This window comes from Somniosus microcephalus, chromosome 1 (genome assembly GCF_052327205.1).
Source record: "Somniosus microcephalus isolate GS21.2 chromosome 1, FLI_Smic_1.0, whole genome shotgun sequence".
Lineage (NCBI taxonomy): Eukaryota > Metazoa > Chordata > Chondrichthyes > Squaliformes > Somniosidae > Somniosus > Somniosus microcephalus.
Window position 1 is genome coordinate 255,521,537 of NC_140987.1, and position 19,392 is coordinate 255,540,928.

At 46.4% G+C, this 19,392-nt stretch overlaps 1 protein-coding gene across 1 annotated transcript in view; it reads left to right on the forward strand.

Moving 5' to 3' along the window:
* Window positions 1-19,392, forward strand: part of mamdc2a (MAM domain containing 2a) — a 249,100-nt gene that overhangs the window by 128,257 nt on the left and 101,451 nt on the right. Inside the window, exon 6 of the mRNA XM_085992348.1 lies at window positions 12,614-12,867. Coding sequence (XP_085848474.1) covers window positions 12,614-12,867 — 254 coding nt within the window. The remainder of the gene's footprint in view (window positions 1-12,613; window positions 12,868-19,392) is intronic.

The window sequence follows — 19,392 nt, forward strand, 5'->3', positions numbered from 1 at the left end:
TTGGCCCTTCGAGCCTGCTCCGCCATTCAATAAGATCATGGCTGATCTTCTACTTCAACTCCACTTTCCTGCCTGATCCTCATATCCCTTCATTCCCTTAATATTCAAAAGATCTATCGATCTCTGTCTTGAATATACTCAACGACTGAGCCTCCACAGCCGTCTGGGGTAGAGAATTCCAAAGATTCACCACCCTCTGAGTGAAGAAATTTCTCCTCATCTCAGCCCTAAATGGCCGACCCCTTATTCTGAGACTGTGACTCCTGGTTCTAGACTCCCCAGCCAGGGGAACCAACCCCCATGCATCTACCCTGTCAAGTCCTGTAAGAATTTTGTATGTTTCAATGAGATCCCCTCTCATTCTTCTAAACTCTAGAGAATATAGGCCTAGTCTACTCAATCTCTCCTCATAGGACAATCCCGCCATCCCAGGAACCAGTCTGGTGAACCTTCATTGCGCTCCCTCTATGGCAAGTATATCCTTCCTTAGGTAAGGAGACCAAAACTGTACACAATATCCTAGGTGTGGTCTCACCAGGGCCCTATATAATTGCAGTAAGACATCTTTACTCTTATACTCAAATCCTCTTGTAATAAAGGCAAACATACCATTTGCTTTCCTAATTGCTTGCTGTACTTGCATGTTAACTTTCAGTGTTTCGTGTCCAAGGACACCCAGGTCCCTCTGAACACCAACATTTCCCAATCTCTCACTATTTAAAAAATATTCTGCTTTTCTATTTTTCCTACCAAAGTGGATAACTTCACATTTCTCCACATTATATTCCATTTGCCATGATCTTGCCCACTCACTTAGCCTGTCCATATCCACTTGAAGCCCCCTTGCATCCTCCTCACAACTTACATTCCCACCCAGCTTTGTATCATCAGCTAACTTGGATATATTACATTTGGTCCTCTCATCCAAATCATTGATGTAAATTGTGAATAGCTGAGGACCAAGCACTGATCCTTGCGGTACCCCACTAGTTACAGCCTGCCAACCTGAAAATGACCTGTGTATTCCTACTCTGTTTTCTGCAAATTAACCAGTCCTCAATCCATGCTAGTATATAACCCCCAATCCAATGAGCCCTAATTTTGTTTTAATAACCTCTTGTGTGGCACCTTATTGAATGCCTTCTGAAAATCCAAATACACCACATCCACTGGTTCCCCGTTATCTGGTTCCCCCTTACCTATTCTGCTAGTTACAACCTCAAAAAGGTATGGAAACACTGGTATCGTACTTTCAGCAACTTCCTCAGGGTGTGCGGTGCGAATGTTCCTGATAAATTAGAGATACTTACCAATTATGTATCTTCTCATGTGTTTGACTATATCGAAGACTGTGTAGACTATGACTCTGCCATCCTAACATTACAGCGACTATATGTTAAGGCCCCAAACGATATTTTTGCTCGGCAACTACTGGCCACAACTTGACAACAACCCGGGGAATCACTTGATGAATTCCTTCAGAAACTTTGCAGGCTCAGCAAGGATTGTAATCTTAAAGCTGTCACAGATGAGCAATACCAGGAGGAGTTAATTTGTGATTCCTTTATTAATGGGATCGCACCTCCCTTCATATGCCAGCATCTGTTGGAGAATAAAACCCTCGAGTTACAGGCTGCCTATGACCAGGCATGTTCCCTGGACTTAGCAAAGAAGAATGCAGATACCTATCTTTTACCTCGTGCACGGGCTGCTGCTATCACTTTTAATGACTCCTTCGATAGGTCTCAGGCGGAAGCCCTCACTGATGATGACTCTAACCTAGTGGATGACAACCCTAGCCTAGAAGCCTTCACTGATGACGACCCCGCCCTAGCGGCATCTTGGCAATCGGGAAGGAAGTGTTTCTTCTGTGGAGGTGCGTTCCATTATAGGAAATTTTGTCCTGCTCGTAACGCAACCTGCAATCATTGCAGCAAGAAAGGTCACTTTTCTAAGGTATGCCAGTCAAGAGCCTCTGTTAGTAAGAAAGACCACTTTTCTAAGGCATACCGGTCGAAAGCTCCTGTTAGTTTTGCAGCTACTATCTATAAAACTGCTCCTCCCCCAAGAACCACTACTAAGGTTACAGCTGCCAAGGGTAAAACTGCCCCTCCTCCCATCACAGCTGTTTTTCCCCAAAGTCTGTCCCATGTACCACGAAGGTTTCGGTAAATTGACATATTTTGAGCGCACTAATCGACTTATGCAGCTCTGACAGCTTCATTAGTGAGCGGGCTGTCAGTAAGTTAAAACTGCGTATTTACCCCTCAGACATGGAAATTGCAATGGCTCTGACAACACTGACCACCAATTCTTCCGGCTTTTGTCTTGTCGACCTTATTCTCAATGGCCGCACTTATTTCTCCACCCGGCTCGGGGTGGTCAAGAACCTATGCAGTGATGTGCTCCTGGGACAGGATTTCCAGAAACAACACAAAAGACTCATTTTCGAGTTTGGAGGGTCAAAGCCGAAGCTTACTATTTCCAAAGTACCGTTTTGTGCGCTTTCGGCGGCTTTGCTCGACGAGCCCTCCTTGTTTGCCAATCTTTCCTCCCGATGTAAGCCCATAGTCACTAAATCACGACATTTCAACCAAGATGATCGATCCTTTATCGAGGCAGAAATCTCTCACCTTCTAGCTGACGGTATCATCGAGCCATGTTCATCTTCCTGGCGGGCTCAAGTTGTCGTTGTTAAAAATCCTCTGAAGCAACACAAGAAATGTCTTTGCATCGATTACTCACAAACGATTAACCAGTATACTGACCTGGATGCCTACCCACTACCACGCATCGATGACATGGTCAATAACCTTGCCAACTACAAGGTATTTTCAACTTTTGATTTAAAGAGCGCATATCATCAAGTACCGTTAAAGGACTCTGACAAAAAGTATATGGCCTTTGAGGCCAATGGTCGGCTTTACCAGATTTGTCGCCTTCCATTTGGGGTCAGCAATGGGGTGGCTGTCTTTCAACGGGCAATGGATAGCCTAGTCAAACAGGAGAACTTAACGGACACTTTTCCATATCTGGATAATATCACCATTGCTGGTCATGACCAGAAGGAGCATGATGCCAATCTCCAGAAATTTTTTGACATTCTCCGTCGTCGCAACTTAACCTTAAATGAGTCCAAATCTGTGAAATCAGTACCATCGGTCAACATCCTTGGCTACTGGGTGGGCAACGGTGTCATCAAACCGGATCCGGAGCGACTTCATCCACATCAGGAGCTCCCTCCCCCTACGAATCTCAGCTCTCTTCGTCGGGCACTCGTCATGTTCGCCTATTATGCGAAATGGATACCCCACTTCTCCGACAAGATCCAGCCCCTGCTTCACGCAAAGTCATTTCCACTGGAGGCAACGGCTATTTCAGCTTTCAACCTCCTCAAGCGACAACTGGAAAAAGCCACGCTTCGTTCCATTGATGAGAATATTCCTGCATCGGATGTGGCGATCTCTGCTACCTTGAATCAAGGTGGTTGACCCGTTGCATTTCTGTCCAGAACTTTGCAGAGTAGCGAGCGCCATTATCCTCCTGTCGAGAAGGAGGCTACAGCCATCATCGAAGCTGTACGTAAATGGAGTCATTTTCTTGCTCGTCGCCATTTCACACTTATAACCGATCAGCGCTCCGTGGCCTTTACGCTGGATAATCTGAAACGTACTAAGATCAAGAATAACAAAATACAACTCTGGAGGATGGAATTGGCCGCCTTTGGATATACCATACATTATCGACCCGGCAAAGAGAATGTGGCCCTGGATACCCTCACGCGGGCATTCTGCTCTTCTATGTCAACTTCGACTCTTGCGGATCTTCATACTGACTTATGCCATCCTGGCGTTACCCGTATGTTGCACTTTGTGCGATCTAAGAATCTCCCATTTTCTACGGAAGATGTGAAAAGAATGTGCTCCTCCTGTAGAATTTGTGCGGAATTAAAACCGCAATTCTTCCGTCCATCGGATGGCTCGCTCATACACGCTATGCAGCCTATGCAGTGACTCAGCATTGACTTTAAAGGGCCATTGCCTTCCTCAATGCGAAACACCTACTTACTTACTATGGTGGATGAATATTCACGCTTTCCCTTTGCTTTCCCCTGTCCCAATATGCTTACTTCCACAGTGATCAAATGCCTTGATCAAGTCTTTTCCCTTTGTGGTACGGCCAATTTCATCCACTCTGATCGGGATCCCTCCTTCATGTCAAGCGAACTCAAAAGTTATCTTTCCCAACGAGGAATCACCACAAATAAAACGACACTGTACCATCCCATCAGTAACGGACAGGTTGAGAGATACAATGCTATCATTTGGAACACTGTTCATCTTGCACTGAGGTCACGCAACCTACCAGACCAGCAGTGGGAAACTATGCTCCCTGACGAGTTGCATTCCATCAGGCCTCTTCTTTCTACGTCCACCAATGTCACACCTCACGACTGATTCTTCAGCTTCCAGCGTCGCTCCACTCATGGGACGTCCCTACCATCATGGTTGGCAGCTCCTGGCCCCATGCTGCTCTGAAGATTCGTCCGATCTTCTAAAAATTATCCCCTCGTCCACGAGGTAGAATTCACGGATGTCAATCCCACGTACGCGCACGTGCGGTACCCTGATGGCCGGGAGTCCACCGTTTCGATCCGGGACCTGGCTCCCTGTCCAGCCGGTTCCACGGACCCAACTGATAGAGGGACCCACGGTGTAAAATGCCGACACTCTGCGCTCCCTCGAAGATGATGCCCTACCTGGGACATCGAGAAATCTGCCGGCTGCCCCACCGGATCCACTCGGGGAGCCGAGTGCTCCCCATGGGATGGCCACCCGAGGCCAGGATGCCGGTCAATCCCCGGCTATCAAACAGGATGAAGCCAGCTCTGCGCCTGTGGGGACCCGCACCCGGAGTCACGATCTCCCCAGCCTCCCTCGGGTTGATCAGGGCAACATGGGCCCTGTCGATCCACCGGTACGGATCAAGCGGCCCAGGGACCAAGACACGGTCTGGGGAGACGTGCCTTCTAGCCATAAACAAAGATCTAAAAGACTGTGGCTATTCGTGGTCCGCCTAATCTGTTAAGAGGAAGTCATCGGACTTCCAAATCTTTTAGGCAGGAAGAATGCTATAAATCTCATCATCATAAAGAAACTACTCATGAAATAACACTGGACGGCCAGCTGGTGGCGCCGTCCAAGGTGTATAAATACTCAGGCGTGGGCCCAGCTTGCCCAGGGACATTTTGTAAGACAGGAACTAGTGAAGTACAACTAGACCTCCATGTTCTGAAACAAGTTGATTAAAGCCTTGCTTTATACTCAAACCAAGTGCGTAGTGAGTTTTATTACGTCAATAACCACAGCTGTGGAAGTTTGGAGCCTGACACCCATCTCCAGTGTGACCTCCTGGGAAACCCCTCTCGCCACCTTCACTGAGCGCTTCCTCAACTGAGGCATATACCAAGTAATCCTAAGCCCTCAATGTGGAAGTCTCATTCGTGAAATGACAGATGTCACAACTATAGCAGTAGCCATCAGATTTTTTATTTACAGTAATCATCTGATGGCTTTTTAACATAAAACATCAAATTTCACCCAAGTGACTACCCTTGTGACTATTTGTGCAGTATCTTTCTCTTACACGTGGTGCTTCCCCTGTGGCTTCAGCAGATGTGGAGGCCCCTTGCTCACTTTCTTGCTGCTCCTGTCTCACACCTTTGGCGGGAATCCTCTGGGGTTGCGAACATGTGAAGGCTCATCAACAGTCCGCGGCTCCTGCGGCTGTGCAGGGGTTGAGACGCCAATCTCAGATGGGTGTGGACTCTGGTGGGGCTCTGACCGAGGGCTCTGCAGTGGCATGGAAATGTGAGCATTTGGAGAGGAGCCCCCACTTCCTTGAAGTCTGCCACCAACTTCCCTCTCATGGGTCAGGTCCCCCTCAGCGCTTGCAAGTGGCTTGAGAGCACCTTGCTGCACATCAGGGGGGCCATGAGGACCCGTATCTGCACTGGCAGTCCTACTCAGCAGGACTTCCATAAAGGTTTGGTTTCTCTGTTCAATAGATGACCATCGCTCCTCCAGAGATGTCATTCTATTCAGAACACTCACCATGTTTTCTGCACTCTGGCGACTTACCACCTCCATGGAGGTTGCCATCCTTTCCATGGTGATGCGTTCATGCACCAATGACTCCACAAAGGCTCTGCTCATGTTCGCAATGGACTCCTCCATTCGCTCCACACTCGCAGCGATCCTGGAGACAAAACCTGCCAGAGACTCCTGCATCTGTGCCTGGAGTTCCAGCACCGCTGATCTTATGGATGGACCCAGAGGCAAAGGGGCGACATGCAGCTGAGCCGAGCTGGCAGAGTCCTGCGCCCTCCGACTAGGATTCTCCACTGCTGTCCCTGTCTCCACAATCTGCTGATGCTCACTTGTGAGCTGTGATACACCAGGTGACAACACTACTCTATCTCGCGATGGTCCCACCAAGGTGTGAGTGTCTGCGCTGGTGCTGGGTGCGCTGAATTCTGCTGACGCTGCACCCTCAGAGGTTGCAGCTTCCTCTGAGGAGTCTGGATGCTCAGGCTCTTCCTCCTGGCTAGTGGGGACGGGTGCTTGCGATGGTCCTGTGGGGGAGTAAAGGAAAGAGTCAGAGATGTGATGCCAAGGCTACATGCACATTGCATATTGCAGATGATCATAAGTCCATCTGTTAGAGCTTCAGAATCATTATCAGCGACTCATGCAATGTCATTGAGAGAGATGGAAAACTATTCTGTCACCAGCTTGCTGTGATGCACCCATCTGTCCGTCCCCCACATGCGCATCGTCCTCCACTCCCACGATCTCCAGCACCGCATCCTCCCAGGGGGTCAGGTGGGCTACTGAGGGTGGTCCTCTTCCTGTCCTCGCTTTTTCTCTCTTATTGTGAGCTCTCTTTTCCTGCAATGAGGGAGACAAGTGGAGGTTGAGTGAGAATTAAGGAGTGAGTGTAGAGAATCCATAGCATAGATGCTTAGAAGGAGACAAAGATGGAGTGAGGTGGCAAGATCAAGGGCCCTCCCTGTGTGTTGTCAGTTGTTTTCATAGCATCAGAGTGATTGGGAGTGTGAGGGCTGCATAGTCGAATAGTTAGTTGAATGTGACCATAGAGAGAGAGGGAATGGGTAAGGGTGCATGGATGTCAGTGTCAAGTGGGATGTGGAGGAAGAGATTGCTAAAGCTGAGTGCTGGTGAGGAGAGGCAATGGGGATCAGATTGAGGGTGATGGGAAATTCATACTCACTTTTCCAGTGCGTAGAAGGTCATGAAATCTCTTCCTGCACTGAAGCCAGGTTCTGCGGGTTACTGACAAAGAGCTGACCTCCTCTGCCACCTGGATCCACACAGCCTTGGTCTGCTGGGGAGGCTTCTTCCTCCCTGAAGAAGGGAAGAGCACCTCTTTATGTGCTCTTGCTCCCTCCACTAAAGCCTGCAGGGCAACATCATCGAAGCGGGGTGCAGACCTAGGTCTCTGGCTGGCCATTCTTCCTGCAGGTGCCTCTCACTGCAAAGGCCAAAAGGTTGGCAGTCTGCAGAAGAAGCAAGGCTTGTTGCAGACCTTAAATGCAGCAGCAATGATGACGTCATCGGAGGCGACTTTCAGACTGGAAACACTCATTGGCCATGGGTTCCCACACGTTGGAACTCAGTTGGCCAATTAAGGTAAAATCGCATCATTCACCCACATCGATTTAGAATCGGGTGGCTAACACGAAATGCGGATTACACGACCCCAGCCCGCCCCAGTATCAAAATCCAGCCCATAGTATTTGTTTAATTTCTCTGCCATTTCCTTATTCCCCATTATAATTTCTCCTGTCTCAGCATGTAGGGACCCACATTTATTTTCGCTAATCTTTTCCTTTTTACATACCTATCGAAGCTTTTACAGTCTGTTTTTATGTTTCTCGCTATTTTACTCTCATATTCTATTTTCCCTTTCTTTATCAATTTTTGGTCCTCCTTTGCTGAATTCTAAAATTCTCCCAATCCTCAGGCTTACTACTCTTTTTGGCAACATTATAAGGTGGAGTCCAATAGGTCAATTGAAAATGTCAAAACTGAGATTAATAGATTTTTGTTAGGCAAGGGTATTAAGGGTTACGGAACCAGGGATAGGGCCACTAAGGCATACACACAATAAACTCACAGGTAATGACAGCGAAATGGCAGAAATATTAAATAATTACTTTGCCTCAGTATTTACCAGGGAGACTAACATGGTGGACATGACATTAGAAGAAGAATCAAAAAGGATATAAAGACATTTAAGATAGAAAGGTGGGGATGGATTGCATCCGCGCATGTATATCCATGAGTAGCATGGTTCTTCTTCTTATCGTGTCCATGGACAGTCTATACATAGCCCAGCCAGAACTGGACACATTTTTGCGCCTTGTTGTTGGATTCGGCAAGACCTGCAACAGCGCAGGGTTCCTCTAACGATGGGCATTGCAGGAGATGTTGCATAGTCTGTGCCTCAGTTCCACATTCACAAGTTGTCGGGCTGGTTGAATATCCCCATTTGCTTAGTGACACCTTTGAGCAACCTACACCGGTCCTAAGTCTGTTAAGGCACTTCCAGATTGCCCAGTTGCAATTAGCTCCTGGGGGAAGGCTTTCATCAGGTAAAATTTCCATCGCTGCGGGTTGTTCAAGACTGGCGAGCCGGACTTTCCACAAGGCAATGCGGGCTTCAGATGAGGTTGATTGTAATGGAACAACACTGTTCATGAAGCTCTTCCTTGACTTTAGGCGGCTGGGTGTAGGTGTATGACAATGCAGAGGGTGCCTCTCATCTGATGTTTGACGGAGTCGCTCTTTCTTGCTGGCTACCGTTCTTCTTATATCAGGGGGAGCGATACCCGCCAGGATATATAGGCTGTTGGTGTTTGTTGGTTTTAAGCAACCTGTGATAAATCGGCAGCTTGCATTCAGAACGGCATCCATCTTCTTGGCATGAGTGGACCTTTCCCATGCAGGGCAGGCGTATTCGGCAGTGGAATAGCAAAGAGCAAGTGCACTGGTTCGCAATGTTTTCGGGCTTGCTCCCCACCTTGTGTTAGTGAGCTTATTCAGGATGTTGTTTCGTGCGCTCACTTTTGCCTTTGTCTTCTCGATGTGGTTCTTGAAGGTGAAGCATCGGTCAAGGGTGACTCCTAAGTAGGTAGGGTGCTCGCAATGCGTCAGTGTTGCTCCACACCAGGTTACTTTCAACTGGCGTTTGGCTTCACGGTTTCTGAGGTGGAATGCATAAACTTGCGTCTTTGATGGGTTTGCGCGAAGGTGGTTTTCTTCATAGTAGGATTTTAGTCCCTCCAAGGCCCCAGAAAGCGTTTTCTCCACGGTGTTAAAATCAGTGCTTTGGGCAGTGACACATAAGTCATCAGCATATATAAAACGGCGTGTGACATCGTCTATAGGTTGGTTATTCGTGTAGATGTTGTACAGCAGCGGTGCAAGCACGCTTCCCTGAGGAAGACCATTCTTCTGAATACACCACCTGCTGCACTTCCCACCTAGTTCAACATAGAACCGGCGATTCTGAAGCATGCTTTCTAACAGCTCTGTTAAGTGAATGTCTTTTGTCATCTCTAGAATCTTGCAGAGGAGACGTCTATGGTTCACTGTATCGTATGCTGCTGACAGGTCTACAAAAACAGCACCTGTTACCATCCCTTGCTCAAAACCATCTTCGATGTGTTGTGTGAGGTTGAGCAGTTGGCTTGTTGTTGGTTTGCCGGGGCGGAAACCTGCTTGCTCTGGAATGATCTTCTCATCTACAGTTGGTGCTATCCTATTGAGTATCAGGCGTTCAAACAGCTTATAGGTGTGGCAAAGCAGTGAAATTGGCCGAAAACTCTTAGGATCTGAGGGATCTTTTCCAGGCTTTAATAGTGCTATTACATGTGCCTTCTGCCAGATATTAGGTAGCTTGTGTGTTGCCAGACAGTGGTTGAACAATTGTAGGAGCCACTTCTTTGCTTGCTGTCCAAAATGCTTTATCTGCTCCGTTGCTATGTTGTCAAGACCAATTGCTTTCCCATGTTTTAGACTAGATGTACCAGTTTCCAGCTCTTCCATGGTGAATGGTCTAGTGAAGCCAGGATCATCGCTGTACTTCTTCCTATCTAGTTGTGCTCTTGGTTGTTTCTTGTTGATTTTTCCATTTAGGAGCAACTGGTGTGCAACTTGGTTAGCAGACACATTTGGATGTTGGGCAGCTTTCTTGGGATCACCTCCAAGTTTGCGTATGAGAGACCATGCCTTCTTGCTGTTTTTTGTAAGATCTGTTGTCTCTATCAAGGTGTTCCAGGTGTTTTGACGTTCTTGAGAGATACTTAACATCACCCTCTCACCGGTAGATATTGTTTCCTCTGAGAAGGGGTCAGATTCAAACATTGAGACATACTCCCAGTAGAGTTCAGCATTCTCCTTGGTGAGACCAGGGATGTAGTGTACTCTGCAACCTCGGGGGATCTTCCTTCTAGTTGTTTTTTGGACAGCTTTTGCAAAGAGGTTGTATGGCTCAGGTAGTGGTTTAATGCGTTTAACCTTGCGGTCAAGTGCTCATGTGAAACCGTTCCAATCGGCCTTCTTGAAGTTGAAGCGCCTTTTGAATGGTACGACGGTTGGTAACACTGCTGCATTTACCTGGATGCCAATAGGACGGTGTTGTGTCTGTGGTATTGGGTCTGTGACAAGCTTCTTGCAGAGGCCAGCGATGTCGTTGCTGGCAATGGCAAGATCTGGATTATATCTACATTTCCAGCAGGCACTGTGGAAGGAGGCTGGCAATTTAGGATCGTGGATGAGACTAAGCTGGTTGGCGTCCATCCATTCTTCGACTGCTTCTCCATCGTTGTTAGTCTCCTTGTACCCCCATTGGGTACTGTGGCTATTAAAGTCTCCAATGATGATCTGTGGTTTATTGTGCAGGTTGGGTACAGGGTTAGAGAAGCTGAAATCTGTGCCAGGTGGCTTGTACATTGAGGTCACTACTACTTTGCTCAGCTCTACGGTTAGAATTTCGATGTTGTCCTCCTCTGTTTTAGAAGTGGCTTCTACAACTGAACCAGCTCTAACAAATACAGCACTGCCATATTGTCGCTGAGGTCTTTCAATAGCCAGGACCATTCCTGGTATTTTTGGGCGGTTGTTCTCACTTCCTCTATGTGTCTCCTGCAGGCAGAGGACATCACACTCCAACTCATTGCATAATGTAGCGAGGATGTTTTGTTCAGCTATAGAGAACCCTTCAACGTTAGCAGATATAACAGTCAATGTCGGTCTTGAAAAAGACCCGTGTTTCTGACATCGACGACTACTTCCGTCTTCAGGCATGATGTTGGTACTTGATCAAATTAGCGGTACGAAATCGATGTATACACTACTTGCTGTGCGTGGTGGTGGTAGAATTGGTTGAAACAGGGCCGCGACGTGAACGCTTCTACCTTGACCCCAGTAACATGGTGGGAAGTGGTGTTCCACAAGGTTCGGTGCTGGGACCACTGTTGTTTACCATTTACATAAACGATTTGGAGTCAGGAATCGGAAGTATGGTTTCAAAATTTGAGAAAAGAATAGAAGGATATGTTGATAGGGTGAGATGAAGAGGGGTGGGAGGAGGCTCGTGTGGAGCATAAACACCAGCATAGACCTGATGGGCCAAATGGCCTGTTTCTGTGCTGTAAATACTTTGTAACCAAGGTGAGTAGATGGAGTTAAGATACAGATCAGCCACGATCTAATTGAATGGCGGAACAGGCTTGAGGGGTCGAATGGCCTCCTCCTGTTCGTATGTTCCATACCAGGGGCATAAGTTTCACCAGCACTCACGGGTACGGTGGGGCAGATTTTCACCTTGTCACCCAGGTGTAAAACCAACATCGCAGATCAGCTGCCCGTTAGAGAAACCGTCTTATTTTCATTTCTATTTATGTGGAGAGGCTGGAGAACCTAGGATTGTTCTCCTTAGAGCAGAGACAGTTAAGGGGAGATTTAATAGAGATGTTCAAAATCATGAAGGGATTTGATAAGAGTAAATAAGGAGAAACTGTTTCCACTGGCAGGCTGACACAGATTGGCAAAAGAGACCGAGGGGAATAGGAATGAGGAGAATTTGTTTTATGTAGCGAGGTGTTGTGATCTGGAATGCACTGCCTGAAAGGGCGGTGGAAGCAGATTCAATAGTAACTTTCAAAAGGGGAATTGGATAAATACTCGAAGGAGGGAAATTTGCTGGCCTATAGGGAAAGAGCAGGGGAGTGGGACTAATTGGAGAGCTCTTTCAAAGAGCCGTCGCAGGCACGATGGGCCAAATGGCCTCCTTCTGTGCTGTAAGATTCTTATTGAAATCCATAGAAGTGAAAATGTCCTAAATCTGTGTCCTAAATCTTATTCATTTAATCTGAAACCCTTTGTTCTAGCATATATATTATAATAATGTTAAACTGCTGTGTAGCATATCTATATATTTTTGCAGTGCAGAACAATATATACTAATGTCTCAGATTGTCAAGACTATTTAATGATCCACTTTACAATTGACATTGTTTTTGCAGGTCACTATATGTATGTTGACTCTATTTACACCACAAGTTTACACGAAGTAGCTCAGTTAATGTCACCAGTGACAACTTCCGTGCTGTCTGGATGTCTGTCCTTTTTTTACCAACTCGAACAGAAGCATTCCAATTTATTTGCGGTCTATACCAAGGACAGAATCGGGCATTACGAGGAGGTGTGGAGGGCGAATCAATCTACACATAATTGGAGTTTGGTAAAGGTGAATGTTAAAGCATCACACCCATTTCAGGTAAAACTTTTTTGGCATAGCAACAACTTGCATTTATATAGTGCCTTTCACATAGTAAAATGTCCCAAGATGCTTCACAGGTGCGTTATCAGACAAAATTTGACACTGAGTCGCATAAGGAGATATTAGGATAGGCGGCCAAAAGCTTGGTCAACGAGGTAGGTTTTAAAGAGTATCTTAAAGGAAGGGAGTGAGGTAGAGCGGTTTAGGGAGGGAATTTCAGAGCTTAGGGCCCAGGCAGCTGAAGACACTTCTGTCAATGGTGGAGCGATGGAAATCAGGATGTGCAAGAGGCCAGAATTTGGGGAGCGCTTAGATCTCAGAGGGTTGAAGAAACACCTCGTTAACATGAGATGAACCTGCAAACAGATTCCGATCTAACTGTTCACATTCCACCTAATTCAAACCAATAACGTTACAGATCAAATTATTTGTTTTTAAGGAAAAAGCAACCAATTATACTTTTCAGTAAGAAAACCCAAAAATGCTGGAAATGCAACTTGGTGACTATCTGAAAGAGAAAGAAATTACATAGAATTTACAGCACAGAAACAGGCCATTCGGCCCAAAAATGCCGGTGTTTATGTTCCACAGGAGCCTCCTCCCACCCCACTTCATCTCACCCTATCAGCATATCCTTCTATTCCTTTCTCCCTCGTGTGCTTATCTAACTTTCCCTTAAATGCATTTATATATTCGCCTCAACCACTCAATCTGGTAGTGAGTTCCATATTCTCAGCAACCTATTGGATTTATTAGTGACTACCTTATATCTATGGTCCCTAATTTTAGGCTCCCCCACAAGTGGAAACATCTTTTCCATGTCTACCCTATCAGTTCCGGTATCATCCTTGTAAATCTTATTTGCACCTTCATCAATGCCTTTACATCCTTTTTATAACACTGAGAACAGAAACTGTGCACAGTATGTTCTAACCAAGGTTCTATAAAAGATAACATGACTTCATCAGAGTTGGCACAAGTAAAACATTAACCTATCATAAGTTGTGATGAAGGGTTCCATCCTAAGTATGAACCTATCTGTCCCATCCTAAATATTAATCTATCTTTCTCTTCCAAGTGCTAATTGACCTGCTGTCTTATTTTAGCATTTTTATTTCAAATTTATAGTATTTGTGATTTTTTTTTAAAGTCTGTTTACTTTTCAAGCATATTTTTAGCATCTAAAATGTAATTTAAGCTCCTATGTTGTGTGCCTTTGGGCAGACTTTAGAAATGTTAAGCTGGCAAAATATGATTTTTTTTACTCTCTCTGGAATGTGCTGGGAAGTCTGCAGGGTTGGTGCATGAGAGAACCCATCTGGAGTGTCAGACAGTTACTGGTACACTAATATATAATCACATGTCGAGTTTTTCAACAAAATAAAATAAAACACCGAGGGAGATTATTAGATCATGAACTCAGAGTTTCCATAACGAAGGGTCTGTTTTGGATGGGCTGCTTGGGATGACTAAGATGGAACAATCCAGAAGGGAGTTCTTTCCAGAAACGATGGTTACTTCTAAAGGCTTTTCCATTCAAGTGATTGTACGGGCTGTTGGAAGTGGCTGCTTGTATTTATAGGGAAGGGGGGAGCAGGAGTCTTCTATTTAGATTTATTTTGGGATCACTGGCGTATACAAAAATCTTGGAAGACTGTGCTGATTGGAATCTACCATTTTTGACTGTTTAAGTGCGCTTTCACACACTCTTTTATCTTTCATTTTCATAACTGGTGCTAGATACTAAATTAATTTATTGCCGTGTAAAGATCTGAGCTTATAGAGGCTACTTTCATGGCATTTTACAGCACAGAAAGACACCATTTGTCCCTCTCCCGGCTCTCTGAAGTAGTTACCCGCTTAATCCTATTCCCCTGTGCTTTCCCCGTACCCTTTTAAATGTTTCTTTTTGCAAATATTTATCTTCTTCCCTTTTTAAAAGCTATTATGGCACTGTTCCTAGTAGAGCATTCCAAGTCCTAACAATCCTCTGCCAGAGGAAACTTTTCCTGATTTACCTTATCAAAACCCTTAATAAATTTGAACACCTTTATCACTGTTGTAATGTAGGCAACACAGCAGCCAATTGCACACAGCAAGGTCCCACAAACAGCAATGTGGTAATGACCAAACAACCTGTTTTTTCGTGATGTTGATTGAGGGATAAATATTGGCCAGGACACCAGGGAGAACTCTCCTGCTTTTCTCTGAAATAGTGCCATGGGATCTTTTACATCCACCTGAGAGAGCAGACAGTGCCTTGGTTTAGCGTCTCATCCAAAAGTTGGCACCTCCGACAGTGCAGCACTCCTTCGAGTGTTAGTCTAGATTTTTGTGCTCAAGTCTCTGGAGTGGAATTTGAACCCACAACCTTCTGACTCAGAGATGAGAGTGCTACCCACTGAGCCATAGTTGAGGAGAAAAGAAGCCTTGGGTTGTCCTGGGCTTCCAGTATCCCTGGAATATTTGGAGGATTTAGCTGAGGAGTGTGAGGTGCAGTAATACTTGATGTGGTCGAGCGGATTTTGGCAGTGGATGACTAGACCAGTTGTGCACCAAGTGCATATGTACAAGTTTGCATCCCTCTGACTTAGAATCATAGAATCAGACAGCACAGAAGAAAGCCATTCGGTCCATCGTGTCGAATTAGTCCCACCCCCGGTGTTAGATCCGTGATTCTTTAAATAGGATGTTTCCTCAAGAACTACACGGATGCTGTAATTTAACAATCAACAGGTGTTTACTGGAGTAGAGTAGTCTCAAGACTGAAGTACAGAAGCCTGCTCCGGCTTTATATACAGGTGTGGTCACTGCCGGTACTACAGTATACAGGAGCTGTAAAACAGTTCTCTCTTAAAGGTACATACACAACAATTCCTCCCCTTTTAGATTAACAGTACCATAACATTCATTTAACAATTAACATTTTTAACATGCAACATTAACTGAAAATAGTCCATTTATAGATTCAGTCTTTGGGGCGGCTTCCTGATCCTTTCAGGATAGCGCCTTTCCTGAGGTTCTTGTTCTTGGTGCGGAGGCGATTCTGGCCCCTTTTCGTCAGTTAGTTCATCGGTTTCCACTGCTACTGGTTCGGAGGTAGATGCTACTAGTATGTCGGGTTCATCCCCAGGTACTTGAGACATAGGGTTTGTAGTGTATGTACTTTGCAGAAGGAACTATATTCTGCAGCCCCTGTATACTGCAGTACCAGTAGTGACCACCCCTGTATATAAGCCTGTGTAGTAACATTTGCATAGTAGTTCCAGGTTGCCTCCATTCAGTAAAGACCTGTTATAACCAACTCCTGCAGTCCGTGTCTCAATTATACACGGACATAATACTGGCGACGAGCAGATACGAACTTACCTACAGTCTGCACCACCTCATGAGGATCCATCCCTGAAGCGAAGTTATCAGAGGTCGAGGCCAGAAGGAAGAAAGAAACAGAAGAAACGGGCGTCGACCGTGGGCATCCGCCTCTGAGTCAGCGGAGTTGAAGATTTGCAGGAGAGGCTGTCGAGAGCGGGGCTTGGTTATCCTGTCGATGGTGCTTCAGCTAATCAGGCTGGTGGCAGGTAGTACACTGATCCTTCCTGGGCTGCGGCGGTCTAGAGCTCGAGCGGGTGGCTTTGCAACGGGGCCGAGCAGCGTTGTCGGGAAGAGGAGAGAGAGAGAGGGTGGAGCACACAGGGCGCGGCCGGTGCTACGAAGCCGGGCAGCGTACAGACCCGAGAAGAGGGAGGCAAGAGTCCCGCAGGGTTGTTCCGAAGATGGGGAAAGAACAAAAATTAAACACGCAGAAAGCCGCGAGGAGCTGCAGTTTGCCACGGGAATCGCGGAGAGCGGCGTTAGCAGCAGCGTGGGGGGAAGTGCGCGAAGACCATAGGGCGTCGCCATCAAGGCATAAAACGCCAGCAACAGCGCTAGCAACAGCGGAGAAGACAGAAAGCGCGGGAGGTGCCATCTTAATCCAGCGGGGAAGAAGGCAAAGCGCGGGAGGCGCCATTTTGTTAAATCGGGGAAGAAGGCAAAGCGCAAGAGGCGCCATCTTAGATTTCCAAGATGCCGAAGACTGGCAATATCACTGCCTTCGATAATGCAATAGAAGACTGGACCACGTATGTGGAAAGAGTCGAGGTATATTGCGAGGCAAACGAAGTAGCCGATGAGACAAAGGCATTGGTACTACTAAACTTAATGGGCGCAAGAACGTACGGCCTATTGCGGGACCTGATTACTCCAGCCAAACCGAAGGCGAAGAGTTTTAACGAAATTGTTGCTATCCTACAGGAACACCTAAATCCTACACCGCTGCTGATAGCAGAAAGATTTAAATTCCACAGGAGAAATCAGCATAAAGATGAGAGCAATGCTGATTACATTACGGAACTACGCAAGCTATCAAAGCACTGCCAGTTCGGAGCAGGACTGGCAGATACCTTACGGGACAAATTTGTCTGTGGACTCCTGAGTGAAGGAACCCAGAAGAGGTTACTCTCAGAGAAAGAGCTGACGCTAGATAAGGCTTTCAGCGTGGCAGTATTGTATGAAGCAGCAGCAAGGGGAGCTGCGGAAATACAGCAAAAGCCACAGGAATACGGCACACACGAAATGACACGGGGATTTGCAAAATGTTATCGCTGCGGCAGAACAACCCATGACCAGAAGGACTGCTGGTCCAAGGACAAAATATGCAGGCAATGCGGAAAGATGGGACACATTGCACGAGTTTGCAGGTCTGGGAAGAAGACCAACGACAACAAAAAGGCTGCTAAGGAACCGTACAGGAAAGTACAAAAGATGACGGACAGTAGTTCCGAAGACCAGATGAGCGATAGTGAATCCGGGAACAAGAGACTAAGCAGTCTCAAACTTCACAACGTAATCACAAAAGAGGATCACCGAACCATTTGGGTCACCCTCACGATAGCAGGGTCCCAAGTCAAAATGGAATTGGATACAGGATCAGCTCTAACCGTCATGAATCGATGAGACTACGAGTGGCTATTCTCACACATACCCTTGAAAGAGACATTCATTGTCTTGAAGACGTATACGGGGCAAAAAGTATACCCCAGAGGAAAAATAAGGGTGCCTATCGAATACAACGGCAAGGAAATACAGAAATTGTATCTGTACATACTGCAAGATGGTGGACCACCGTTATTGGGACGTGAATGGATCAGAAAGATAAGTTTAGACTGGCACTCCATTCAGGCACTGACGGTGGCTGGTAAAAAGGATGACGACGTCACTCCTGGACGATTGTCAACAATCTTAGCTAACGCCAAAGAGGTATTTCAACAAGAACTGGGAACTCTTAAAGGTGTAACCGCCTCGATAAAAATAGAAGAGAATGCAATTCCCAAGTTTTTCAAAGCAAGACCGGTACCATATGCAATTCGCCCAGCCGTCGAGGCAGAGCTGGAGAATTTGGAGAATGCAGGCGTGTTATCTAAGGTAGACTGGAGTGAGTGGGTGACACCCATCGTTCCTGTCATGAAGAAAACGTTAAACAATAAGTCTGAGGAGCCAAGGAAGGTTCGCATCTGTGGGGACTTCAAGGTGACGGTGAACCCAGTCCTTCACACAGTACAATATCCCCTTCCAAGGATAGAAGATATCTTCGCCTCACTATCTGGATGGAAGCGTTTTACAAAACTTGACCTAGCACAAGCATATTTGCAGATGGAGGTTGAAGAATCCTCTAGGAAGTATCTCACAATAAACACTCACAAAGGTCTTTACCAGCATAATCGACTGGTATTCGGAGTAGCATAAGCTCCAGCGATATGGCAAAGAGCGATGGAACAAGTCCTGCAAGGAATTCCGGGGACTCAGTGTTACTTGGACGACATCCTAGTGACAGGTGAAGATGACAGTGAACACCTTGCCAACCTAGAGCAGGTGCTCACTAGACTACGTGAGCATGGGCTACGGGCCAATCGCCCCAAGTGCGAGTTTTTAAAGAAACAGATATCATATTGTGGCCACGTGATTGATGAAGAGCGGTTACATAAGTCCCCTGTCAAAATTGAAGCGGTAGTTAAGGCTCCAGCGCCTGAAAATGTGTCGCAACTGAGGTCATTCCTCGGATTGGTGAATTACTACCATAAGTTTTTGCCGAATTTGTCCACAATTCTGCACCCACTGAACGCCCTACTACAAACGGGAGTAGCATGGAAATGGAGCGATGAATGTAAGCGGGCCTTTCAGAAGAGTAAGGACCTAATCACTTCAAGAGAAGTATTGGCTCACTACAACCCATCACTACCGATAAGACTGGCGTGTGATGCGTCTCCCTACGGCATTGGGGCGGTACTGTCACATAAATTCCTTGATGGTTCAGAGAGGCCGATAGCTTTTGCGTCACGCTCGTTAACTTCAGCCGAGCGTAACTACGCCCAGATTGACAGAGAGGCCCTCAGCCTGGTGTGGGGGGTGAAGAAGTTCAATCACTACCTGCATGGTCAGAAATTTACTCCACTAACTGATCATCAACCTCTTGTCTCCATTTTC